Source organism: Vipera ursinii (genome assembly GCF_947247035.1).
Source record: "Vipera ursinii genome assembly, chromosome: Z".
NCBI classification, from domain to species: Eukaryota; Metazoa; Chordata; class Lepidosauria; order Squamata; family Viperidae; genus Vipera; species Vipera ursinii.
In genome coordinates this window covers 14426761-14454324 of record NC_139517.1, presented here as the reverse complement: position 1 = coordinate 14454324, position 27564 = coordinate 14426761, and the positions used below count along the sequence as shown (strand labels likewise).

At 46.0% G+C, this 27564-nt stretch overlaps 1 protein-coding gene across 1 annotated transcript in view; it reads left to right on the top strand.

The window, feature by feature from the left end:
• Positions 1-25998, top strand: part of LOC310648832 (sacsin-like) — a 29793-nt gene extending 3795 nt beyond the window's left edge. The window contains exons 4-8 of the mRNA XM_083376890.1: positions 3426-3537; positions 8730-8876; positions 10984-12442; positions 13068-13156; positions 14645-25998. Of these exons, the coding sequence (XP_083233016.1) occupies positions 3426-3537; positions 8730-8876; positions 10984-12442; positions 13068-13156; positions 14645-25374 (12537 nt within the window). The 3' untranslated portion in view covers positions 25375-25998. The remainder of the gene's footprint in view (positions 1-3425; positions 3538-8729; positions 8877-10983; positions 12443-13067; positions 13157-14644) is intronic.
• Positions 25999-27564: the final 1566 nt, after the last annotated feature.

Sequence of the window (27564 nt, the reverse complement as noted above, 5' to 3'; positions counted from 1 at the left end):
CTGCAATTAGTGCAGGTTCGCATCCCACCAGGCTCAAGGTTGACTCAGCCTTCCATCCTTCCGAGGTAGGTAAAATGAGGACTCAGATTGTTGGGGGCAATAAGCTGACTTTGTAATAATGCCGCTTGGGGGGGGGGCGAAAGCCCTAATAAAGCAGGCATATACATAGAATGAAGGCTATTGCTAAGCACATTGATTTGTGCTTAGATTGTAAGCCGCCCTGAGTCTTCGGAGAAGGGCGGGATATAAATGGGATTAAAATAATAATAAAAAAATAATTAAAAACCTGCACATTTAGTCATTTGTGTGTATCACAGTGAGGAACTCTTGCGGATTGAAACTGAAGGGAGATGGAGAGATGAGGACGCGGACCTGGCTTGCATCACGGAGACCTGGCTGGGCCCAGAGGGCGGTGTTCCTCTGGTTGACCTTTGCCCGCCTGGTTTCCAGGTGCTACACCAGCCTCGGCCTCATGGTAGGGGCGGAGGAGTGGCAGTAATTATCAGGGAGACCCTAAGCCCGCGGGAGACCACCGTTCCTCAGATAGTCGGGTGTGAGTCTCTCTTTTTGAGATACGGTCGTGGGGCACAGTTGGGCCTGCTGCTGACGTACCTTCCTCCTAATCGCGCAGCGGCAGCCCTGCCTAAGCTACTCGATGTCCTCTCGGGGTTGGTGGTTGAATTCCCCAAACTCATAGTTTTGGGCGACTTCAACCTACCGTCCCTAGGAGGATCGTCTGAGCTAGCTCGGGAGTTCATGGCTTCCATGACGGCCATGGACCTGACGCAAGTAATTTCAGGACCGACTCATGAGGGAGGCCACACCCCTGACTTGGTTTTCTTATCTGGACGGTGGCGTGATGATCTTGGTGGGGGCTCTCCAACCGTTATGCTCCTGTCATGGACCGATCATCACCTCCTACGGCTGGACTTCCGCTTTGCCATCCTCCGCCGTGGGTGTGCGGAGCCAACCAGATAGTACCGCCCCAGGCGCCTAATGGACCCTGAAAGGTTCCAGGCAGCGCTTGGGAACCCACCTGCACTCCCTGCTCACAACTCGGCGGATGCCTTAGTGGAAGCCTGGGAAAGGGCAGCCACGGAGGCACTTAACCGAGTTCTACCCTTGCGGCCCTTGACCCGGCGCAGATCCCAGCGAGCCCCATGGTTCACCGCGGAGCTCCGGGAGATGAAGCGTCAGAGACGGGGCCTAGAGAGCCGTTGGAGATCCAGTCGATCCGAATCTGACCAGTTGCGACTAAGAATCCACACCAGGTCTTATCTCGCAGCGATAAGGGCGGTGAGAGCCAATTACTTCTCCGCCCTCATCGCATCCGCAGATAATCGCCTGGCTGCCCTGTTTAGAGTGACCCGCTCCCTTCTGAATCAAGAGGTGAGGGAGGAGCCCTTACAGGGTCGAGCTGAGGAATTTGGTCAATATCTGTTGGATAAAATCGCTCGGATTCGAACCGGCCTGGACTCCAACTGGGCAGAGTCTGAGGAACAAGACACGGGCAGTCTTGTCGACGTCATCTGGGAGGAGTTTGATCCTGTGACTCCAAAGGAAGTGGACAGGATTATGAGGAGGTTGAGCTCCTCCACATGCTTATTGGACCCGTGCCCTTCCTGGCTGGCTTATGCAGCTCGGGAGGGGACACGAGGCTGGTTCCAGGCGTTCATCTCTGCTTCTCTGAGTGAGGGTCACTTCCCCGCCTTCTTGAAGGAGGCGGTGGTGAGACCTCTCCTCAAGAAGCCCACCTTGGACCCAGCTACATTGAATAACTTTCGTCCGGTCTCCAACCTTCGCTTTCTTGCGAAGGTTGTTGAGAGTGTGGTGGCGCATCAGCTTCCTCAGGTCCTGGATGAAGTGGATTATCTAGACCCGTGCCAATCGGGTTTCAGGCCGGGCTACAGCACGGAGACGGCATTGGTCGCTCTGATGAATGATCTCTGGAGGGCTCGGGACAGGGGACATTCCTCTGTCCTAGTCTTATTAGACCTCTCGGCGGCTTTCGATACCATCGACCATGGTATCTTGCTGCGGCGCCTCAGGGGATTGGGAGTGGGAGGCACGGTTCTTTGGTGGTTCTCCTCCTTTCTCCTGGGACGCTCGCAGTCGGTGTTGGCAGGGGGACAGAGGTCAACTCCGAGGCCTCTCGTTTGTGGAGTTCCTCAGGGGTCGGTCCTCTCGCCTCTCCTGTTCAACATCTACATGAAACCGCTGGGTGAGATCATTCGTGGTTTTGGAGTAGGATACCATCAGTATGCTGATGACACCCAGTGTTTCATCTCGACTCCAAACTGCATCAGTGATGCCCTCGACGTGATGTCCCGTTGCCTGGAAGCGGTTCGGGAATGGATGGGGAGGAACAGGCTTCAACTCAACCCGGACAAGACTGAATAGCTGTACATACCGGCATGCCAGGATACTCAGAGTATTCCATCCCTTAACATCAGGGGTGAGTTATTACCCCCTGTTGATAGGGCCCGCAACCTGGGTGTCCTCCTAGATTCACAGCTCTCCTTAGAAGATCACATAGGAGCTGTGACCAGGGGGGCCTTCACTCGGGTTCGCCTGGTGCGCCAACTACGACCCTACCTGGACCTGGATGCCTTACGTACAGTCACCCATGCACTTGTGACCTCTCAGCTTGACTACTGCAACGCTCTCTACATGGGGCTGCCCTTGAGAGCCACTCGGAAGCTTCAGCTGGTGCAGAGTGCAGCTGCACGAACACTTTTGGGGGCTTCCCGATACTCCCATATACACCTCTCCTCCGTGAGCTGCACTGGCTTCCAGTTGCCTTCTGAGTGAAATTCAAGGTGCTAGTGATGACATACAAAGCCCTACATGGCATGGGTCTGGATTACCTACGGGAGCACCTACTGCCAGCGTCAACACCCCTCCATCCTGTGCGCTCCCACAGAGAAGGCCTCCTCAGGGTACCACCGGTCAGAGAATGCCGGCTGGTGGCCCCCAGGGGGAGAGCATTCTCAGTGGGTGCGCCAACCCTCTGGAACTGCTTGCCTGCCAAAATCCGGATGGCCCCCGACCTTCGCACCTTCCGGCGTGACTTAAAAACCTACCTATTCCAGCAAGCCGGCCTGGCCTGATAGATTTTGGGGTTTCATTTGTTTTTACTACTGTTTTACTGTATACTTACCTTACTCTGTACACCGCCCCGAGTCCTTCGGGAGAAGGGCGGTATATAAAAACAAACAAACAAATAAATAAATAAAATAAAACCTTGCAAAGGAAGTCCCAGGAAATCCCAAGTCCTTTGGCAGAGAGTCAAGGAGGGATAGCTAGCACTTCATCTCTGATGAGCTTTAAAGGATGGTGTATCTGTAAAGGCACAGCTTACTTAATGTTTGTTGGCTTCGGCGTCTACCTGAATCTGCCCTCTGATTTTCTGCTTCTTCTCAAAGGAGCTGATCCAGAATGCAGATGACGCGGGTGCTGAAGAGGTGATTTTACTCTATGATGAACGGAGTTTTGGAACACAAAGTCTTTTCTTCGATGGACTGGCAAGCACCCAAGGTAGAGAGCAAGACATGCGGAGGACTAAAAGCTGCTCACCTTCACCCAGAAATAATTCCAGCTGTCAATTGAGGGGGTGGGGTGGGCTGATGGTGGAGATCTGTGTTGTGTGGCTTGGGATGCAAAATCCTGAGACACAGGCCTATTATGATCCATATATTAACTGACAGAACGAAAACTGGATATATGAATAGCACAGGGAGATTGCATTATTAATGGGATTTAAGGAATGTTTTTCCATTTCTGTTACGTGTACACTGGACAACAGGGGTCCTGCACTTTGCAGGCAGCCGGGCCTGTTACCCCATTTAATTTGATGCTATCCTCCCTTCTTAGAAATAAAGAAATTATATTTTTAAAAGCCTCCTATGTTAGAGACAGTCCTCGACTAATTTGAGCCCAAAATTTCTATTGCTGAGCAAGACAGTTGTTAAATGAGTTTTGCCCCATTTTACAACTTTGTTTTTTTCCAAATGCTGAAACGTTAGTTCTGCGATTGGCATCACAGCAGCCCAAGGGAGTGTGGGGCATAGGTTGTTTTTGTTGTGATTCAGGGTCAGCCTGTGGATTCGGCAGTTGGGTCGGATGACTCAGAGGAGGAGGAGGGGGGGTGTTGAAGAGCTTGCTGAGGGGGTTGGACAGCTTGATTAGAGCCCTCAGCCAGGTCCCTCTCACCTGGTCACGACGCAGACCCAGCTGTGTGAGCCTGACAGCGTGGATGAAGATGACCCACAGCTGGCCCTGTTCAAGGACGCCCGACGCAGGAGGCAGTCAATCAGGAGTAAACAGAGGAAGGCAATGGGGCTCCTCGGAAGGAGGCAGAGAGAAGCCACGCCCTGAACTGTATTTAAGGGGGAATGCGTGGGAGGGCTGGTTTGCTGAAGGCAACCGCTTGAAAAGCTCCTGTTTCTTGGTTTGTGTTTTGTTCTATTTGTTTTTGTAGCAATAAATTTGGCAGGCGTAATTCCAGCCTCTTGCCTTCTTGTAAAAGGGGTTGTCCCTGCCTTTTCTGCAGGGCCGGTAGCAGGCTGGTACAGAACAGTTTTTCCATTAGCAAGAACTCTTTCTCCACTTTGTCCTCTGGAGGCTGGCTTCCTAAGTGGCCTTGCCAGTAAATCTTTTTAGAACACAGCCACGGGGCAGCAAGGAAAGAGCCTTTCCCCAGCGTAGGAGCTGGCAGAAAAGAATGATGATGTAAAGTGATGAGGATGTCTGCAACCCATATTCTGCCTACACAGTGAATCCAAATAGGGGGTTCTGTCCTCAAATGCAGAAAGGGGTGGGGGGGAAGACCTCATTTGGCATCAGTTCCTGGCCACAGAAGACTGGATCTTCTATTAGTTTTCAGATTCCAGGAAGCTGGTGAGATTAGAGGTCTGCCAGCAAGGATTCATTCTTGGCTTACTTCTGCTGCTTTTGGTCAGTTTCCCGTTCACACGGTGTCATCGCTTCCTGGGATCAGGGAAATGGCTACAAAAGAGCCATTCTCCCTTCTGGGGAGGAAAAAAAAAGGGGGGGGGAAGCAGGAGTTCCTGTTTTTCCAGCACCAAAAAGACCACCACCCCACACCCAGTATAGAGGTTGCTGTAATGCAGGAGTGGGGAACGATGACCCTTTAATGACTTGTGGACTTCAATTCCCAGAATTCCTGAGCCCCTCTATGCTGGCTGAGGAATTCTGGAAGTCGAAGTCCAAAAGTCATAAAAGGGGCCATCGTTCCCTACCTCTGCTGCAATGGAATGCACAGGTGACCCTGGGAAAAGACCAGAACGAGCCTGCCTAGGAAACAAATCGGATAAGAGGGGCAGGAGCCTTCAGTCGCTTTAGGAGTTGAAGGAAGAAACTGAGGAAGGACCTAACTTAATGGATCAAGCAGTTAAAAGTGGCAGGTGGGAAGACTGTACTTTTGGACTTCTGTTAGTGTAGTCTTACAGTAAAGTAGACTTAGTTCATCTAGTCCTGTTTCCTGTCTGGTTTTACCTGGGAGTGTTGGCAGTAGTTGAAGAGCGGCTGTTTCCTTTCCCAGGCAGATTGCAGGTCTGCAAGATAGATAGCCCCACAAAATAGCTGCCCACAGCTTCAGCAGCAGGGCTGCAGAACTATTGGTATATGAGAATGACCTTGGGAGATGGAAAGAAGAGATGTTGCCTAGGAAGTGATCGGATAAGAGAGGGTATAGTCCAGAGCTGCATAATGGGCGGAGAAAGAGACTCAGAAGAGCCTCTCCCTTAAGGATGGGAAAAGAAACAGCAGGAGACTTGTACTTTCAAAGTAGCAAGATTCTGTTAACGTAGCCTTACAATAAAGTAGGCTTAGCTCATCTGGTCATGTTTTCTGTCTGGCCCACTTGAGAAGGTTGTCAAGAAAGGGGTTTTTGGAGGCTAATTGTATCTCTGAGTGAACTAGTTGGGTCCACAATTCAAGTTTTGATGCAAGTAGCCTTCATTTAACATCCACTCTTTCAGCAACACTTCAAATTTACAATGAGGATGAATGAGTGGTATTGAATGACCCGAAAAGATTGGAAGCCTTGAGAAAAGGGGGAATGTGAGAAAGAAAGTAAAAATAACCATGCCTTGATGTTGTTTTATTATAAGGTGGGACAGAGAGAAACTTGGATAAACTTTCAAGAGTCTGACTCAAGTCTACCTAAATATAATTATTTATTCCTAAAATCCCAACCCTGTCGGTTTTTATTTGTCCTGCCTTGAAGGACCGACAAGATACCACCAGGCTACAAAATTGTGTTCTTTCGTTATCTCAGCTATGAGTGGGAATTTATAGACATGAAGAATTATGTATCTCTGTGTATGTATGTATGTATGCAGGCCTTTTTTTCTCATAGAATGCTCAGAACAGTGTTCCGGCACCTTTTTTTGGGGGAAAAAAAAGCTTTTGCACAAGCTGTGTTGCTATTGGCTTAAACCTATTGCAGGCTTTGCTGTTTTATGATTCATGGACTTCAACTCCCAGAATTCCTGAGTCAACTATGCTATTGGCTTTCGAAAGCCAATAGGAATTGCTGCTGAGCTTGCCAAAAGACCCGGCCGGCAAATGTTGCACAGGCAAGTTGTAGCAAAGGCAGGAACTTCGCATTCCTCCCTGCTCCCCAACTACACCATCTCAACTAGGTAAGTAAGATATTATTTGCAAATAGGATATCCAAATATGACTCAAGGAAATTTTCCCTGCATGGAGGGAGTAGTGGTTTGTTTCACTTTGTTTTACTTTTCAAATTGATGTAGGGAAGAAATGATGATTAGAAAAAGGCAGGAAGTTATTTTTATTAGGGAGAATTCATTTATCACATGCTAGATATTTGGGAGCTTAGTACCACCAGCACAGGACATTTGCTTTTCTGAAACTTCATTCAAATTCAATTCCTGATAGGGGTTATTTGAAAAAAAAAGTTATTTATTAAATTTATATGCTGACTATCTCACCAGGATGACTCTGAAGTCAACTGTGAATCCATGCACAGTGGGGCCATTAAGCCCATTTTTTCCACTTTATCAAAAAGGAGACTATGATTTACTTTATCAAATCCCTTTAAATTAACTTCAGCCCTTACAATTGCTAGCAACGCTGGCTCTCAATTATTATAATGAGAGGCTATTGTATTTTGAAAAAAAGGAAAAATCCGTGTTGAATTGCTTTAACACACTGCATTTAAAAGTTGATATCTCCAAAAAGAAAAACAAAAAACAAAAACCTCACAAAGAAAAATAACAGAAGGAAAAGTCCAAGAAATAGAAATGGTTCATCCAATGGAAAAGTGAATCATACATTAGCTCAGAAGAAATAAAGTTTTGGAAACCAAAACAATAAAGAACAAGAGATTTGTTCCAGGTTCAAACAAGCCACATTAAAAAAAATAAAAGACACCAACTCAGCCCTAAATGTCAGCTGACGTTACGTTTCAGGAAGTGTTCCCAAAACCACATTAAGTCCTTGCATAGATCTTCCATATTCTTTGTACATTTCAGTTAAGAATCTTATCACTTTCTGTCACACTTACTCACCCATAATATCTTCTATTTTGAAAATGCTATTATAGAAATGGCTAGTTTATAATGTTATAGAAAAGTAAAAAGTTGAGGTTCAATGTTAATGCTTCCTTCTGCTCCTGCAAAAGAGAGTCAGAAGTCAGTGTCTTTTCTTTTTCCCTTCTCCACCTCACTTTCCCCTTTTTCTCTCACCCTTCACTCGCAAAAGCCCCCCACTCACACTGTGCTCACAAGTCTCCAGTCGCTCGCTCACTCTTCCGTCTCTTTCAAAGGCACCTCGTTCAGTCTCTCCCCCACTTACTCCGTCTCTTTCAAAGGCCTCTTGCTCGCTTGCTCACTTATTGCTCTGTCGCTTCCAAACACCATTTGCTCCTTCACACACTCACTTACTGCCCCGTTGCTTCTAAATGCTTCCAAATGCCACTTGCTCGCTCACTTACTGCGTTTGGAAGTGACGGGGCAGTAAGTGAATGAGTGCCAGGGCCAGAGGCCATCAGCTGTTTGGCGCTGGAGACGCCGGGTGGCCCGATGCAGCGCTCTGTGGCTGGGGCGTCTTCAGCTGGTGTCAGGGATGGTGCTGGAGGCCGTCAGCTGTTCAGCGTCGGAGACCGCTGCCGCGATGAACATAGCTCTGGATCGGGGTTCGGCGCAGCTCTGGGTGGGGCTCAGCATGGGCTGCAGCGTGGCAACTGCAGGGAGGGGAATCCCTACGGCAGCTGTGGAGAGGAGAATCCCTGCAGCCTGTGGCTCCAAGCCGCAGGGGCGGGGGTGCAAAAGACAGGCCACGCTGCTGTAGCAAGAGGGGGTTCTTACAGACACCGGCATTGCTCCCAGTGACAGCACCTCTGTGTTCCGACACCTTTTTTTTTTAGAAAAAAAGCCCTGCATGTATGCATCTGTGTAAACTTCTATGCTGTCCATCATTCCTAGAGGCAACTTTAGGTGGCTTACAATCATAAAAATGATAAAACATGGAAACAATAAATAAACGCTCAAATTAATTTAAATTAATTTAAAATTGACAAGATGAGAAGGAAGGGAGCAAGATGTGTATGGGCAGGAGGTGGAGTTCTCTTTGTCCATTAACCATTTCCAGGAATTACAAGGAATAAGATCTCTTTTACGACACTGTAATCCCTCATGTTAAAAAAGGAATATATGTTAGTCCACGTTTTTCTCTCTTAGGACCTGCACTTCTGGCTTACAATAATGGCATTTTCTCTGAGGATGACTGGGAGGGGATCAAAAGTCCCGGCATCAGTCATAAGGAAGACGATCCATCTACAGTTGGTAGATTCGGCTTAGGCTTCAATTCTGTCTACCATATTACTGGTGAGTAGCTCTGCACGTCTTGATTTAGGAGAGAGCAAATCTCAAAACCGACACACATTTCTGAAAACATTTCTTGGGCATAGTTTTTCCTTTTACCGCCACTGCCCAAATTCTGAAGTGTTTCAAGAAAAAGGACTTTGCGCTTTGTATATATGAAATCCAGGAAGACACATCCCAGGTATTTTAGATAAGGGAGGAGTTGCTTTTTTGTCAAAAGTATCCTAATGTTTAGCTTCACACATTGCCTTAGGTTAAAACCAAACAATCACACTGTGCCGCCTGATTTATCAACTGTGGCTTATCATTTATTGATTTGTGCAAACCCAGCAAATTGTAATGTACTGTGAATGTAATAACTGTGGTTTAGCGCAATAAGGTTTGTACAGGGCACTAAGCCTTAATGGGATTTGTCTGGTCTGATTTAGCCCGAAGGAATGACTGTTAGAACGTAATGCGATATGTGAGCATCTAGCAACGTGAAGATACTCTAGAACGGTGTTGCTCAACCTTGACAATTATAAGATGTGTGGATTTCAATTCCCAGAATTCTGGGAGTTGAAGTCCACAAATCTTAAAATTGCGAAGGTTGGGAAACACTGCTGCAGTGAAATTCAGCTCTGCTGAGTGCATTTGCTCTTTGCTTAGCAACTATCCAATAATAGTTGCCCTTTGCCATTCCCTGCCATTTTCAACTTTGTTTTACACAATATTGTCCCAGTGCAATCACTTGGCTTTTCTTGGGGTACATTGCCTGGTTATCTAGTCCAGGGCTTTTCAACCTTTTCACAGATTGTACCGCTTTTAGGACATGACAATATTTGAGTACCACCAGTGCTTAGCAAGGTGTTGAAAATTTGATGACTAAAAAAAAAAAGCTGGCTGGTCGGCCCTTCTTCCTGTCTCCCTCTCCTCTTCTTAGCTCTCCTTCCACAGTGTAGTAAGAATGTCCCCCCCCCGTCCGTTCTCTGTACCCTTAAAGACACAGGAATCAAGCGCAAAGCAAGAAAGGCTCACAAAAGCCTCCCAGAATAAAGAAACACTAAACTGTTGGTTTTTTTTTGTTTTTTTTTTCTTTAAGCTTCCTTGGGGTGTCACAGTTTAAACAATGTAGCAATCAGAGCCTAAAAGGCTCCAGCAATTGTGAAAAGTGATAACTTTAAATTAAGCCTGTTTACCTACAGAGAAAACTTGCTAAAAGCCATAGACAGACTCAAGGGGGTAAAACTAATTACATTTGTTTAAAGGAATGAAACCTATGGAAGCCAACACTTTGGACTCATTGCTAGACTTTGTGAAACAGACTAAAATAGTCCAATAACCAAAGCACACAAATTGAGCTTCTGAATTACAAAACGCTGTAAAAACTACATAAAAATCCTTATGGTAATCCATTCAAGCTTCCAGCTGACCAGGAACCCACTGGCTTCCGAAATAAGCCAACCTTCTTTCTGACATGCTCGTCTCCTGGCTTTTCATTTCATCAGTGCTGATTGCATTCTTCTGGCTGGAGAAAACGAACCAGGACCCTTTTCTTCCAGCAACAGCTGCTGCTTCTTCCCTGTCTCTTTTTTCTTCCTGCCTGCTGAGCTCTCCTTCCACAGCTTCTTCTCTTCCCTGTCTTTTTCTGTTTTTTTTCCTTTCCCACCAAAACATATCCTCTCCTCCCTCCCCCATTTTTCTTCAGTTCACCTTCAGCTCCGCGCTGCTTCCAGAAGTGCCAATCAGCTGGAGCTCTGCCTGCACTCCTGGAGCTTCTGCCGAGCCCAGACAATCCTGCAGCTCCAGCTGACTCTCCCTGAGGCTTGCGTCGCTCAGCTCATTCCCCTCCCCCACTACATTTGTCTAGGAGGGCCGCATATCAATTGCCACATGCCAAAGTACCACTGGTGGTAGGCGTTCCATCGGTTGAAAAGCACTGATCTAGTCTACATTAATATTTCCTGGTGGTCCAAGTATTAAGCAGGTACAACACTGTCAAGAACCAAGATAAAATAATGCAGTGGCTACTACTGACTTATATGTACTGAAATAAGAAAGGAGGAAAGTAATTGAAGTAGGAGTGTTCACTGCATGTTTGTGAAGCTAAATTTTCCTTCTCATCCTTCAGATTTTCCATCAATTCTCTCTGGTGAATTTTTGGGAGTGCTGGACACGCAGCAAACAGCACTTGAGGAAGGAGGTCAGCTGTGGAGTATAGAGGAATGGGAGGAGGCATCGGATCAATTCCAACCATTCTGGGCAACACTGGACTCCCTTGGTAAACCCTGCCCAGCAGTCAAGGGCTACTTCCCTGGCACCCTCTTTCGCTTTCCTATTCGGCAGAGCCCCTCCAAGATCTCAGACAACATCTACAGTGCACAACGGGTGCAGGAACTGCTGCGCTCATTCTTAAATGATGCCCCCATTAGCTTGCTGTTTCTCAGGAACATCCAGAAACTGACTCTGGGCATTGTTGGTTCTAGTGGTTCCATCTGTGAGCTGCTGAAGGCTGATGTGTCAACTCGTCCATATTGTGAGTCTAATGCTGTTCAAGACGTGCAAAAACCAACCAAAGCATCTCTGAGCCAGGGAAGAAATAGAAGTATCTCAGAAATATTTGCTGATTACAATCTTGGCGCCACACTGGAGACCAATGGCTGCATCAAAACTCTTGCTTTACAAGGTACTGGGGTTGCTAAAGCCGCCAGCTGTGAGTGGCTCATATTGTCAGCAGAAGCAAAACAAAATGCTCTCCCAGGTTTGTGGGACCTGGCTGAGAAGGTGAGATCCACACCAGCATTATCCTTGGCCTACTGTTTGCAGGACAGATGCGCCGGCCGCCTTAGCTGTGTCTTGCCTCTCCCAGCCACTGAGGAAAATGTCACTGGATTGCCACTGCACATCAGTGCTCCCTTTCAACTCACCGATGACCGGAGGCATGTGCAGTGGTCTGAAGAGGGGTCCCAGGCACGGGGGGCTGAGGGCCGTTGGAACCACTTACTTATGGAGGAGGTACTGCCTGTTGCTTATTGCCAAATGGTGGTGCTGGCCTCCTCCTGTCCTGGTGACCCATATGAGGCATGGCCAGACCCAACTCATAGCCAACAACTCCGGTACAAGCCTCTAGTAACTGAAATATGCCAGAGGTTAAGGGACATGAAACTCTTGGTGAGGGTTGGAGAGGGGAACCCTCGCTTGCTCCATCCGTCTGAAGCCATCCTTTTGCCAAAGCCAGTCTTGGATAAGCCCATAGGCCCAGTGCTGGAGAAGGCCCTCCTTTTGGCAGGATCACCGCTGGCAGCAGCCCCTCCTCACGTGCGTCAAGCCTTGGTATTGGGTGCAAAAGATGGGACAGTAGTGCAGGAAGCCACAGCCAAGTTTGTGGGAAGGGCTCTGCAACGTGCTGCTGCCAACATCTGGAATTGGCTCACAGAATCTGAGAAAAAGTTGTTACTGGAATATTTGGTTGAAGATGGATGTTACTTGGAACTGGAGGATCTGCCCCTACTTCCAACAGCTAATGGGCACTACACCTGCTTTGGAGATGCTGGAGAGACCATTTTTGTTGAGAATCCTGACTTTCCCAGGTGAGCAGCCTCCCTCCACACCACCCCCACCCCAAATAGTCTAATTCTGTCTTCCCTTTCTTCCTCCTTCAACATACTATACCTCCTGTTTTGAATTTAGTCACCCTTGAACATCTGTTAAGGTAGAAATTCAAAATGCTTTAAGGATAAAGGGAAGCAGAACTTTACTGATTTGTTCCAGAACAGCTGAAGGTCAGTGTCAAGAGATGCATTTAGAGATGTCACACTCTAAATCTTGGACTGAACATACCTTTATTTCCTAAGACGTCTTATGTTCTAGGCAAAGAAAATTAAATGGAAAGCTGCATCACTTTGTATTCTGCCAGATAGACCAGGTAGCATACTAAAAAGGTAAGAATGGTAGCTGACTTGTAGAAAACGGAAAAAGCACTTGTTTATTTAGAAAAAGATGAAAGATACTATTCAAAGTAACAGACATCATCCAGGGAGATGGCAGCAAGAGCGTGAAGGATTAAGCTTGCCAATTTGGTAAATAAAGCAAATTGCCTTAATATTTGATGAGCCTGTGTAGTATTTACAAACCTTAAAATATATAGAGTAAGATCCATTTTCTTGACCTTCTTCGTAGTTTGTAGTTTATGGAACTTTTCTCTTGGTTTTGTAGAATTCTTTTGCCTGGTTTGGCCAACCAGTTTCTTCCCAAAGATCTAACTCCTGTGTTGCTGAACCATTTGGAGGCAATTGCCAAAAAAGGTAAGTTGTTAATGTCCCATATGTGAGCCCCTAGGTAGTGTAATAGGCTGTGAGAATAACCTTGAGGAACAGAAAGAAGAGCCACAACTAAAACAACAGTAGCGCTGTCTTGAGTTGTGGCTCTCCTTCATGTTCCTCAAGGTAATTGTTCCATCCCATTAGAGTGGCTGGGTGCAGCCTTATCCAGTTGACTGCATCTCCCACCATCTCAGTGGGATATTGGTTGCAGAGGATGGAATTATTTGGATCTGCCTGAAGGACAATATGATCGGGTCTTAGTATGTCCATGTAGACACATAGCAGCCAGATGCCCTCTGAGAACAGACTAGAAGAAGGGACAGTGAGCTTTTCCATATTGCAATTGCTACTCAGTGTAGGATACACCTGACTTACTGGTGCAGTTAGAAGAGGGAAGTCATTCACCACCTTTCTGGTTTTAACTTGTGGTTCAGTAAAGGAGGAGGAGGATTCGTCTTCTCGGGATTCAGGATTATCTTCCAATAGAAAACAAAGGGCAAATGCAACGTTCCCCTGAAGGAAGTCAAAGATTCTTTTTGTCAGTTGTAGAGTAAATGAGACGTTTTGACTTCTGGCCACAAAAGTGCCGTCAGAGGTCATTTGAGTATGTAAGACTGTCAAGTCCGCCTTGGATCAGGCCCAGAGTGAATGTAATAATGCTACTCGCTGCAAAGACTGAAAAGTAAGCTTTCTGAACCAGAATGGTGGTTTGAACCTTAAATCTCCTTGCTTCTAGACTAACATTCCAATAGCATGTCGACATTCTCGTTAGAATCATCAAACGCAATTAGCTGAAAAATGAGTGGTACCTATAGAAGAGAATATTTGTAGCTCAGGGTTGAACTGTGGGGTCCTTAGTGCCAAGGCATTCTTGGTGCATTCATGAAGTTACCTAGTTGGGTAATAGAATATCTGCAAGAAAACAATCATGTTCAGAGACCTCCAAGGACCCCACAACAGTGTGATCTCAAACCATTCACAGACCTTTGCGATATAGCCTTTAGTACAGACCAAAAATACTTCTGTAACTCTTTAGCTCCAACAGGGACGTCTGAAAGGTGCTTTTTCAAAAGGCAACTGAACTTTGTTTTCTCCTTGATGAAGATATTTTGCTTCTCATCCAAGAAGCTTCATCAGTTCTGACTGAATGGTGGGGGGATGGAAGGATTAGTTCTGAAGAACTAACTAACTAACTAACTAACTAACTAACTAGCCAACCAACCAGTCAGAACTAACTCTAATGCCAGAACGAATCCTTCCATCCCCCCACCATCCAGTTAGAGCTGATAAAGCTTCTTGGATGAGAAGCAAAAGTTTTTCCTCAAAAAAAAAAATTGAAGTGTAGTTGCCTTTTGAAAAAGCACCTTTGAGATAACCATGACCTTAGATGACTGAGAATCTCCAAAGATGTTCCTCCAACAGAGATGCACAAACATTGGTACTTGATCCTTGTGTCTTTCCTGTCTCTAGGGTTATTCAAAAATCTGGTCTCCTTGAATCAAGCCATCATTGAGAAGAATCTTCCTAGAGCTCTCCCGAGAGATTGGGTGAGCAGCAAATCTGTTCCTGTTATTTGGAGTCCCAGTGCGTATCCTGGCGAGCCTCCCCTTGAGTGGATTTCTGCTTTCTGGACTTTCCTGACACACCGTGCTTCTTCCCTGGAACCCTTCGAAGGATGCCCGATGATACCACTGACTCCTCTGCACAATTCTCTCAATGGCATTCAGTTGGCTCGGCTTTTGCCTCAACCCACCCTCATGTTCCAGAGGCGTAATGGGCAATGCTTGCCGGATGCAGTGGCTAAAATTTTGCAAGTGTTGGGCTGCACCGTGATCCAGAACTGGGACTCCAGTTGGTCCCACCAACAACTGAAAGAATATGTTCTAGAACCCACACCTAGCAATGTCCTGCAAGCTTTTGTCCATCTGGGGGTAGCAAATGTAACAGACCACCTGACATTGTTGTCCACCTGCCAGATTGAAAGTTTGAGTGCTTTTCTCTCTACGGCTGTTTCATTCTCTCAAAAAGATATCGGAGTCCTCATTAACTTGCCACTCTTCTTCAAGATGCCTTCTCTTCTTCCACCTTCCAAGTCAGCCTTGGTATCAGCCCAGGATTATTTGGCTTTAGAAAAGACTTTGGTTCCACCAGTGCCTACAAATCTCTTGACTCCGGAGCCTGTGCTCTTGTGTCGCAATGAAGCTGAACGAAGCTTGCTCTTCAAAATCCGCGGAAAGCTTCTGGGGACGCCGGACCTGTGCCTGCTGTGTGTCCAAGCAATGAAGAAGGGGTCCTATGCCAATCGGGCTGAGGATGCCAAGCAATTCATGTTGTGGGTACTGCACAATGGAGACACACTCTTTAGCCAGAGCCGAGAATTACAAGCTTTGTGCTGCGATCTTCCATTTGTGGATTGCGGATCAACAGAATTGCTCCGTCCCTGTCATCTCTACGATCCGGAGAACCGCACATTGCTGGCTTTATTAAGACCGAGCCACTTTCCCAAAGGGCCCTTTGAGGAGCAAGCAGTGCTGCGAACGCTTCGTACGCTGGGTCTGAAATCAGATCTTAGTGCTGTCTCTCCAGCAGATGCAATAACCGCTGCAAGAGAAGTGAATGTAAGTGAAACAGCAACTGCCAAGGCCAAGTCACAAGCCCTTATCCGGGTTTGCAATGAGAGTCCTCTACTGTCCCGCTTATCTCCTGAGATGCTGAAGCAGCTGAGGTCCCTGCCTTGGGTCCCTGCCGTCAATTCTTCTAAGCTTGGGCCAGCTGGAGTCTTCCTAGCACCTGAATCAATTCGTTCAGAGAGGTATGCAAGTCTTGTAGGACAGGTCATGGGACTGACAAATGCTTTTTGGGCCCCCGCTGCAGAAAAACTGGGCCTGGAACGCTTACCACCTCCAGAAAAGGTGATGGAAAACTTAGCTGACCTGGTAAAAGCCTATTGCTCTAAAGAGACACCCCTGTTAACTGCAAGGTTGTGTAGCATCTATCAACACATGCAACAGCATCTCTTCCATTTCCAGCATCCCCCCACGTACACATCAGTGTGGAATGGGAAGGGCTTCTCGTGGCCAACAGACGTGGTACTGTCCTTTCCTAATGATTTGGACTTTGCACTCCTAATGCCACGAGTTCCTCCAGATTTCCAAGAGTACAGGCAGCTTTTTGCAGAATGGGGTGTCCAGCAGTCACCCACTGAGAAAGATATAGACCAGGCTCTTCGTAAGCTGGCAAAACAAATTAATGCCAGACCAAACGGGGGTACGCAGGCTGAACTACTCCTCTTTGTAGCTGCCTTGGACTGGCTTACCAATCAAGATTACCATGGGGAAGAGGAAATGCTTATACCGGTGCAGATCATAGGTTTGGTTGGTTTTGCTCTTCGCCCTGCCAGTTCAGCACTGTATTGTGACATGGATCGTGCCCGTCTTGCTGATTTGGATGGAGACCTACCCAGTTTGGTGCATGAAGCGGTTTCTTCTGCCACAGCTGCTTTCTTTGGGGTAGAGATGGTGAGTACCAAGTTGTCAGACTTACAACTGTTTGAGGCTTGGGGGCCTTCAGAGCCCATCACTCTCCGGATCCGTAACATCCTTCGGGAGTACAGCCAGGATGCTGACGTGTTTCAGGAACTGCTGCAGAATGCCGAGGATGCCGGTGCTCAGACTTGCCGATTCTTAATAGACCACCGGCAACACGACGCTACTAAAGGACTTCTGGATCCTGGCATGGCTACTTGCCAAGGCCCAGCCCTTTGGGCCCAGAATGATGCACTGTTTACCGAGGCAGATTTCTCCAACATTACCCAACTAGGTGCAGCCACCAAGGAGCACCAGGAGGACAAGATCGGTCGCTTTGGCCTAGGTTTCTGCACTGTCTACCATATGACTGATGTGCCTTTCCTTCTCAGTGGTCAGACCGTCCTCATCTTTGATCCCAATATCACCCATCTCCAAAAACATATCCGTGGTTCAGCTCGACCGGGCATCCGTTTGAATTTGACCTCCACAGTCGCCGCTTCCTTTCCAGAGCAATTTTGGCCTTTCAGAGGGATTCTTGGATGTCGAATTGGGGAGAAATACCAAGGCACACTGATCCGTTTGCCTTTCCGCACTGAACAGGAGGCCAAAGAATCTCAGATCTGCCCTGAGCCGTTTGGACCCAGCCGGATCAAAGGACTAGAAACTGGTTTCCAGGAGATGTCCCAGTACCTGCTGATTTTCCTAAATAAAGTGCAGGAGGTGTCACTCTCCTACCTTGCACAGGGTTCCAGTTGTCCAGAAGTTGTGCAGCCACTGGCGACAGTAAGGAGAGAAGTACTGAATGAGATGGGCGTTCCCCTTATACGATTGAGAACAACGTGGCAGTCAGCTGTGAATATCCACCATTTTCTGCTCCATTCATGCTCAGCTGATGGGGAAGCTGAGGAACTGTTCAGAAAGGGAAGAAAAAGGGGTATCCATTTCTTGCCTCCTTCTGCTAGGGTAGCCTTACCACTCCGGCCTAGTACCACCGTTGGGCGATGGCTCCCGGATATAAGTGGTTTTAAAGGCCGTGTCTTTTGCTTCTTACCTCTTCCCATTGAATCGGGTCTCCCACTGCATCTCACAGCTCCCTTCGCCGTGCTTAGTAATCGCAAAGGACTCTGGGATACCACAGAAAAGGGCCAGTGGAATATAGCACTGCTTCGAGATTCAGTGACAGGTGCATGGCTTGGGGCACTAACTCAACTCCGAGACATGTACAAACAAGATCTGCTGGAGGACTACGAGTATTATGATTTTTGGCCTGATATACACAGTATCAAGTACCCTTTCACTGAAGCAGCCAAAGCCTTCTATCAAGCACTAATCGATGGAGTAAATGGGGAGCAGCCAGTTCTCTTCTCTGATGGACAAAAATGGTGCCCGCTTAATCATGCTTGCATTTTGGATGATGATATCGTTCGCGAGACGCAACTGAGGTCTGTAGCGGTGAGAGCCTTCTCGTTACTCTTACCAGAACCACAGATTGCAGTTTCTCTTCCAGAGAAGGTTAAATTGAGCTTTAAAACCTGGACCCCGAGAAACAGCTCAGTGCTAAACACTTATAATTGGGCACGGTTCCTTCAGGAGCTTGTTTTACCCAACCTTGCTAAGCTTGCAGTGCCTGATCGTAATGCCCTGATTCTTCGTGCCCTAGATATGAATGATGCCAGGGTGAATGAGTGCCTGAAATCCCTGCCTTGCATTCCTGCTACTCCAAATGAAAAGCTGAAAACCATTAAAGAACTTGTACACCCAAAGGGCCGTGTCGCACCTCTCTACTGTCCTGAAGATGGCTGCTTTCCTATGGGTGAAGAATTTCTGAAGCCAGAGAGGCTGTTGCGCTTGGAACATCTTGGCATGAGCAAAGATTGGGTGGAAATGGAAGAATTGATAAGCCGAGCCCGAACTGTGGAGGCTTTGTGGCATCAGAACCCCGACAAAGCATGCCAGAGAGTCTGCTGTATCTTGGATCTCCTTGATGGCCATCTCCAGGAAAGTTCCAGAAATACTACCCAGGTTATGTTTAGGGATATTCCCTTTTTACCGGCAGTGCTTCCTGGGAATATGCGTAAAATCTGCTGCCCCGGTGAGATTTACTACCACAAGCTGAATTCCTTGGTACATTTGATTGAACCAATCCTGGACAAGAAAGCCCTTGGGGGAAACTCCAAGCTCTCTGAGGAGATAATGGAATTCCTGGGAGTCAAATGCAAACCATCTGCAACTACAGTGCTAAAGCAACTGGAGACAGCGTCCTTTTGTTCCAATGCCCTCCCCCCAAAAAAGTTGGCTGAGATGGCACAAAATTGCTATGCTTTTCTCAATGAAGTAGTCCAGAACAATCAAGGTAGGGTGGAGGTAGCGCAAAAGGCACAGACGTTCCCCTTCATCCTGGTCAGTGTTGGCTTTGTGCCAGTGTGTAAAGTGTCTCACAATCTGGCTTTCGACGCTATTCCATATCTCTTCAAATTGCCTGAGGAGTACTGGCAACAAAAGGATCTGTGGAATTGTATCGGTGTACGTGATGTATTTACTTTGGATGATTATGCTTCTGTCCTGGGAACCCTGGCTAAGGATGCAGCTGGACGGCCACTTTCTGTAAAGCAACTAGAAATTGTACTTAGGTTAATCACTGCAGGGCTTGCTGGAGTTTTGCTAGAAGATCAACAACTGGATTCTTATTTGTCCCAGAAAATGTTTTTCCCAGACCAGGACAAAGTCCTACGACAATTGCCTAAGCTGCTTTTTGATGATACTCCATGGCTCCCACGTGAGAGCGGAACACCATTCTGCCATAGTATGATTCCACGAGAAATTGCTGTGCGCTGTGGCATATCGACCAAAAAGCACCATATACTGTCCAAGAGACGGATCGAGAAACTTTCTCTTTGGGGCACAGAGTTTGGAGCTAAGGAGGATTCGTGTACCCGCCTGTCTAACATCCTTCAGGAATATCCCTCTTCACAGGATGTGCTGAAAGAGCTGCTGCAGAACGCTGACGATGCTGGTGCGAGTGTCATCCATTTCCTTTGGGATCGCCGTCAGCATCCAACAGAGCGTGTTTTCAGTGATGAATGGAAGTCTCTTCAAGGTCCAGCCCTCTGCATTTATAACAACCGGACCTTCCAAATGAGCGATATTGAGGGGATCCAGCGCTTAGGCTATGGTGGCAAAAAAGGAAGGCGGGATGCTATAGGAAAATACGGTCTGGGATTCAACACTGTTTACCATTTGACAGATTGCCCTGCATTTGTCACAGGGGATAGAACATTATGTGTCTTTGACCCCACATTGCGTTATCTCCCAGAGTCTGATGAGGTCTCACCTGGCGCAAAATACAACCTCACAAAAGATTTCAGAGAGGCCTTTTTGAATGTTTATGACACCTTTTTGTCTGATGTGTTTAAGTTGGAACAGGGCACACTTTTCCGGTTACCCCTGCGTACTCCTGCAGGGGCGGCCTCCTCTTCCATTTGTCAGAAATCTGTGTCTGAGATAGATATGGAGAATATGTTGGAAGCTCTTAAAGAAGATGCAGAATGCCTCATGATGTTCCTCAATCACATTCGCACTGTAATTTTCTCTGTTATGGGTGAGGAAGACAGGAAACCCAAAGAGTTGTTGCGGGTTGAAACTGAAGGAGGGGAGCCTGGAAGGCTCGAGTACCAGAAACATCTGCAGCAGGCAGCTGCAGCAGGAGGCCTGGAGATGAGCAAACCAGCAACCGTCTTCTACAAAATGAAGATCAGCACTAATCTCTTGCATGATCCCAGCATCTGGTGGGTTGGAAGGCAAATTGGAATGGACAGCACAGAGACCATAGAGGGCATGCTACTGCCCTATGGTGGTGTGGCTGTTTGTCTTAATAGACAAGTGTGTGGGAGGGCTTTCTGCACATTGCCCCTGCCAGGAAGGACAGGCCTTCCCATCCATGTCAATGGGAACTTTGCAGTGGATTTGGCTCGGCGTGACTTGCGCAAGGATAGCGGTGAAGGGGATGTCAATTCAACCTGGAATAGGTTACTTATGCAATATCTGCTGGCCCCTTTATATGGCCAGTTACTTAAAAACCTGTGCCAGACACTGGGGAGGGAACCCCTGAAATTCCATACTCTGCAGAAATGCCATGATCATCTTGCTCAGAAGTATTTGCAATATTTCCCAATTGTAACCAAAGATGTATCCCCTGTTTGGCGGCAGTTAGTGATCCATCTGTATAAGGACCAGCTCCCATTGTTGCCAGTTTATCAGAAAAATGTCAATTACAAAAATGCCTGTAGAATTGAAAGAATAAGTGTGTGTTGGAGTACACCCAAAGAAGAGGATTCCACCAGAGGTCCCTATTTCCTGAAGAATACAATAGAGGATAAAATTCTTGAGCGCACTCTTCAGGAGCTGGGTATGAGGTTGGTCCCTGCCTTTCAACAGTTACAAGAGATACATGAGCAATTTGTCATGGCGGAAATTGATGTACTGACTCTTGATTCTCCTTCCCTCTGTAATTTTTTGAAAAGTCTGTTCAACTTCTTACCATGTTTACTAAATCAAACCCCTGTAAAGAATCGTTCCAATTGGCTTGCTCTCCTAACCTCCTCTCTCAGTGGACTGTGTTCTGATGACGTGAATTGCGTGGAAGGACTTCCATTACTGTTGACCGATGATAACGTGCTGAGATGTTTCAGCCAACAAGAACCTGTTTATCAGAAAAGCAGTGCTTCTGAGCTTTTCCCACATTGTCAGCATTGTTTTTCTGCCTTTGCAGATCACAATCTAAATCAGCTTCTATTAGAAATGGAATTCCTGGAGAAGTTTACTTTAGATGAATCTGTGGCTTATATACAAGAGATGTTGACACTGGACAGCTGGGGCAACGATAAGCAACGCAAGAAGAGCTGGTTAGGGGAAGTGTGGAAGTTCTTTGAAAGTCAAATCTGTGTGACACAGAATAAGGAAAAAAGGAACGAGCTATTTGCAAAGTTCATTTCCCTCTTCAAACAATGCTCTCTGCTCCCTGTCTATGGTTCCAGTGAGTTGATTCCTCTTGAATCCCTTGGTACATTGATACCTAATAACTTAAGCCCAGTTTGTGAAATTCTTAATAAGCTGGGCTTTGCCAAATTAGATAACTCCCTGTTGCCTCCAGAGTTGACTGTATACTGCATCAATCCAGAGCTGCTAAAGATTGAAGACCCTATAGTAGTGCTGGAGCAACTGTCTACCCACAGTAGCCTATGCTGGAAAGAACTCAAATCCTGGGATTATTATTTACTCTTGAGGTTTTTCTGTAAGGATCTGGAAAAGTTGAATAATCAAGCATTATTAGCAAAACTGAAAGTTTTGCCTGTCTTTGAGACATATCAAGAAAAATATGTATCACTAGTTTCATATGATAAGGTCTATCGTCTAGTATCCAAAAATCCAAAACTCTGTGAGAACTTTCTGGAATTTTATGAAATGGATGCAAGGACTGTTTTACTCAGGGACACCTGTTGGAATCAAAGGTTGAGCGAGTGCTTTGGTATTGGAGAAATGAATGACTTGCAACAATTTATGCTACTTTTGCCTAGGATACCCAGTTTTCCTGAGGCCAAAGTACTGGAAGCCTTAAAGTTACTCTTCATGATCAAGTCACACTATGATGAAGAGTATAAGACCCAGAAAGCAGTTGTGGTGTCAACATTCAAGTCCTTTGCCTTCATTCGGGATGAGGAGAATGTGCTGCGTCTTGTGTCATACTTCTATCAGGATGATACAATTTTTCAAGAGTTGGGATTGAGCTCTCGATTTGTACCAGAGAAATTCTATGCTTCAATGCGTCCAATCAAAGAGTGGGAAGTGAAGCTGTTTTTATTGGATGTGGGTTTGCAGGAGGTGATTTCTGAGGAAGATTTTTTGAAATGTGCTACCCAGGTTGAACGAGAGGCTTTCAGCAGCGGTTCCACTTCGGAAAATGTCCGAGGAAAAAGTAAAACTCTCTTGAAATATCTGTTTTCCAGAGCAAAAGATGAACTGTCTAATTCCTTCCTGGCAATTTTGTCCAAGATCCGTTTCCTTGTACCGCGTCGCCTCCCTGATGAACTGTGTAGCCTTCATTTGCCATACGCCCCTTGCAGAGATCCAGTGGCACCCCGAGGTTCTTTGTACTGTTCAAACAACGCTGCACTCTTTTGGACTTCAGCTGTTGCTTTCTCTTTTAATGACCGTGTTGGGAAAGAAGGTAGGGATCTTTTAAAAAAACTTGGAGTGATATGCACAGTACCTACCGATGTGGTCTTGGAAAATCTGGGTAATGTCTGTCAAGTAACCTGTGATACTCTAGAAAAGAAGGAAACTCGGGGAGACGTTCTAAAATGCATGTACAAATTCCTGTCAGAACAGGAAGAGATAGATGTGAATTCCCTTAAAGGCCTTCCTGTGATACTGACAGATGATAATGAAGTAGCTGAGGCAAAAAATGTGGTGGCCGACTTGCAGCACTCAAATGACTTTCGACCATACCTCTACATGCTGCCATCCAAGTTAGGGGTTTATATAGATGTCTTTGAAAAGTTTGGAGTGCAGACTAAGCCAACCATCTATCATTATGCCAGTGTTCTGGCCAGGATCCAAGAAGAGACTACAGAACGGATGAACCTGCAACCCAATCTTACTAAAGCAGTGCTCAGGGCTACTCAGTTCCTCTTCCATCTATTGGAAGAAGCAAAGGAGCCAGTGGATTTCTCAAAGCTGCAAGAACTTTATCTCCCTTGCATCGATGGGAAGCTATATCCATCAAACACTTTAGTATTTAGTTTCTACCAATCTGGTCAAGAACCCCTTGCTTTGAAAAACACACTTCGCTTTCTGGTTGATCTCTCTGAATGTTTCATATCAGCGGACAAGTATAAGCAGTGGAAACTTCTGAGCTTGCTACCTGAAAATCTCTGCCCCAAGTCTTTAAATAACATTGTTGAAGAACAACTAGAAGAGTCCTCTCTGAAACTGTGCATGTATCGGGAACACTGTGAGTTTCAGAACAATTTCAAAGAACTTCTGGTTTCTCTTGATTTCCACAATGCGCTGATTGCACTACTGAAATGGCAGAGTAAAACAGAGGAGATAGACGACATGAATGACGGACTCTTCTCTCCAGATCAGCTAGAAGTGGTGTGCTGTGAAAAGCTCTGCACTGTAATGGTCTACAACCTGCAAGTTTTAGAGGAAACTGAACCTAACGAGATAGTGCATGTCGCAACAATGCCAGATGACAAGACAAAGATTTACCTTATTCACCAGGAAAATATGGGTCTGGAAGAGGGAGTACATATTTCTCAAGTTCTAGCCATTGAAATTAACAAGCTTTTGGGAGAAAAACTTCATCAAAAAGCCATGGGGATCCTCATGGAGATTTTAGTTTGCAAGGGGCCTAAAAATATTGCTCGAGTCCTAGAGAGAAGCAGAGTGCCCCTGTACCAGCAGGCAATCCGAAATGCTTATGACCTTCCTCCTCCAGGAGAAGACATCCCTGAGGAATGGTATGACAGTCTGGATATGAGCATTCTGCATACCTTTATGAAAGGAGATTATGTGGGCTATCTGGATTCTTCCCAGCCCAAGGAGCATTACCTGTACGCTGTTGTCCTTGAAGTACTTGAGTCACAGAAGAATGGTGCTGGTCAAATACACACATATCGTATTGACTTGGGAGGAGATCGGCAAGAAGAAGTGACTGCTTATGACTTGTACCATTTCAAGAGAAATAAGCCAGTTTCCGATTCAAATAAACTGGTAGTGCTGCCCACAGGTCCCGCTGATGCTGCCCAAGTGGTAAGACCAGATATTAATGAGTATTGGCACCACCGGCCACTGAGCGAGGTGAAGAAAGAGATAGATGCGTGCCTAGCTCAAGTTGGGAGACTTTCAGAAGAGGAGAAGAAGAAAGCCCTTAGAAGATTGTATCTGTGTTACCACCCAGATAAAAATCTTGGCCAGGAAGATTCTGCTAATGAACTCTTCAAGTATCTTAAAGAAAAGATTAAGGAGATGGGGAAGGGAATGAGGTCAAATGGCTCCTGTGGAGGATTCAAAAGTAGCAATTCCTATCACAGAAACTTCTCAGACTGTTGGAGTAAATGGGATCGGCAAGCTCATCAGCATCAACAGAGGCACTATGAATTTACCAGAGGTGGTGGTGGTGGAGGAGGCGGCGGCGGCAGCAGTTACGATTTCTGGTCATACCATCGATGTGGACCAAACTCTTCAAGATCACAACCAAATCACTGTTTCCTGGAGGCAAAGCGTTGGCTCCGGCAAGCAGAATGTGATCTGCAGGTAGCAGCCAGAAATGTTGGGAATGGCAGCACTGAATGGCTGCTGTATATGACTTTCCGGGCTATGGAGAAGACTCTGACAGCAGTTGAGTACAACCAGGGAGGTAGCTTTGAGAGGAATCTCTCTCTTGCAAAGCTGGCTGATAAGGCAGCATCTTATGGATGTGAGCTGGCTAAGCTTCCTGAGCAGATAGATGTGCTCAGGGAACACGGTGTGGATGACAAGAAAACACAGTATCCCAAATATCACACTTCACCCACCATTCCTAATGAGGCCTTTTCTGCCTGCAAAGAGCAGGATGTGCTATTGTCAGCTTGGGAGATCTTAAACGTGGTAAAGAGATGGCTTGGCCTCTAAACAACCCCCCCCCCCAATAAATATTAGAAGCTGGGAGAGACCATTGTATATATAATGCAGCAGTACCTGTAAAGACATTTTGCAGAGAGTTTTAAAATGAGAAAGGTTGTTCTCTAGGAAAAAAGAAGCCTCACATTATCATTCTTTGCAGATGATAAAATAATAGGGTGTCTATGAAAACAGTATGCATATTCTTTAATATGGACATTCCAATTTTTGGTCTTTTAATAAGTTGATTTAATAAACTTGGCTTTCTTAAATAACCAATTAAAGAATTGATTATATATTTATGGAGGTCCCTGACAGTCATTTCATTTCCTTTTTATCTCTGTATTTGATTCTTCTATAACAGGCATGTCAAACTGCCGGCCCATAGGCCAGACGTGTCATCCCAAAACTGCGCGAAAAAATTGGGATACATCAAACGACATCACATGACATCGCTAGTTTGACATGCCTGTTCTATAAGATCACCAGTTCACCTGAATACCCAATAATTACCGTAGAAGTAATAGTGTTTTTCCCAATGGATGTGCTTACTGAAATTGTCGTGACTAAATGAGTATGTGCCATCAAGTTGGTGTTGATTTTTCATGTCAAAATAAATTTTTCCCATGATCTGTCCCTCATCTGGTCCTTCAAGTTTTCCAGTGGTGCACCACTGGTTGCTGCTGATCGTTCAATGCTTATAAGTTGAGGACTAGCTACACTGAAATGTCTTATATTTTGGTCCCCTATTTACAGAAAGGTCATCTGTAGTTCAATGGCCTGTCTACAATGTAGGATTTTTACTTCAGGAAAGAATCACATATTCTTGCGTGAGAGTGTCAACCATTTTGGATCAACTAACAGTGAAAAGGTGTAAACCTGTTTGGCCCAATTGGAGATTACTCTGGCTTTGCAATTGGGACTTTAGAGAGATGAATAAAAATACAGAATCCAGGTTACTGATTTCTAGTGAAGATAGTAATTAGTACTGTAATTTGTAGTTGTACGAATTATTTAGTGTACAGTTAACTAGTGTGCTACAATTAAGATTGGTCTTAAGGAATCCTAGATTGGAGTATAACCAATTCCACATTGTTAGACTAAATCAGGCTTTTCGCCATCACATCTCCCTTTATTGTAATTTTAACGTATATACCTTCCCTACAAAGCCACACACCAAAATGGAGACAATGAGCCTTGGTGCTCTATGAGCTTGTTTATTTATTTATTTTTGCCCATGAAGGTGTTACCTAGTTGAGTAATAATGAAACACCTGCAAGAAAAGAACCAAGCTCAGAGAGCACCAAGGACCCCTCACAGTTCAACCCTGAGCTACAGACACTCTAATGAAAACAATACCATGAAACTTTGGGAAAGATGGATTGATGCCATTGAAAGGTTCCTCACACCTTCCCTGGACTCTGCATCGACGAAGAGGTAGACCTCACCGTTTAGAAAAACCCTGTTCTGAGTATTCGGATATCAAACTTCAATACAAGGTCCTCAACTTACAGTCAATTGGGCCCAGAATTTCTGTTGCTAAGTGAGGAGGTTAAACAAGTAAACAAGTCGTGTCCAATTTTATAATCTTTTTCGCCATGATTGTTAAGTGAATCACGCAGACATTAAGTGAATGCAGCTTCCCCCTTTGCTTTGCTTGTCAGAATCTGGCTGGGAAGGTCACATATGGCGATCACATGGTCCCAGGATGCTGCAGCCATCATAAATACATGCTGGTTGCCAAATGCCCAAATTTCCCAAATGGGAAAGCTGCAATGGTTGTTAAGTGTGAGGACTGGTTTTAAGTCACTTTTTTCAGGGCTGTTTTAACTTTGAACGATTGCTAAATGGATGGCTGTAACTCAAGGACTATCTATCCTGCAGTTCCAAAGTGCATGGGAAGACATCACGTTAACTTAGGATAGACATGAAGAGCTCTGTCTAGCCCTACCCTGGCTCCCTTCTAGAAGTGAGGAAGTTGCCGCCTCCCAGAATCCCCCTCCATTGCCCCTGCTGCTGGAGCTGCTAGGATCTGTAGCTCTGGAACCCTTTTCATTCCTGCAATCCAATCAGCCTTACCGAATCCTAGCAATAGCACTTAGACCAGGGGGTGTTAAACTGCCAGCAGGCGGACCGGATGCCTCATGCCCAAACCACGTCGGCAAAGGAAAAAAAAGTCACGATATGTCGCGACACGTCACG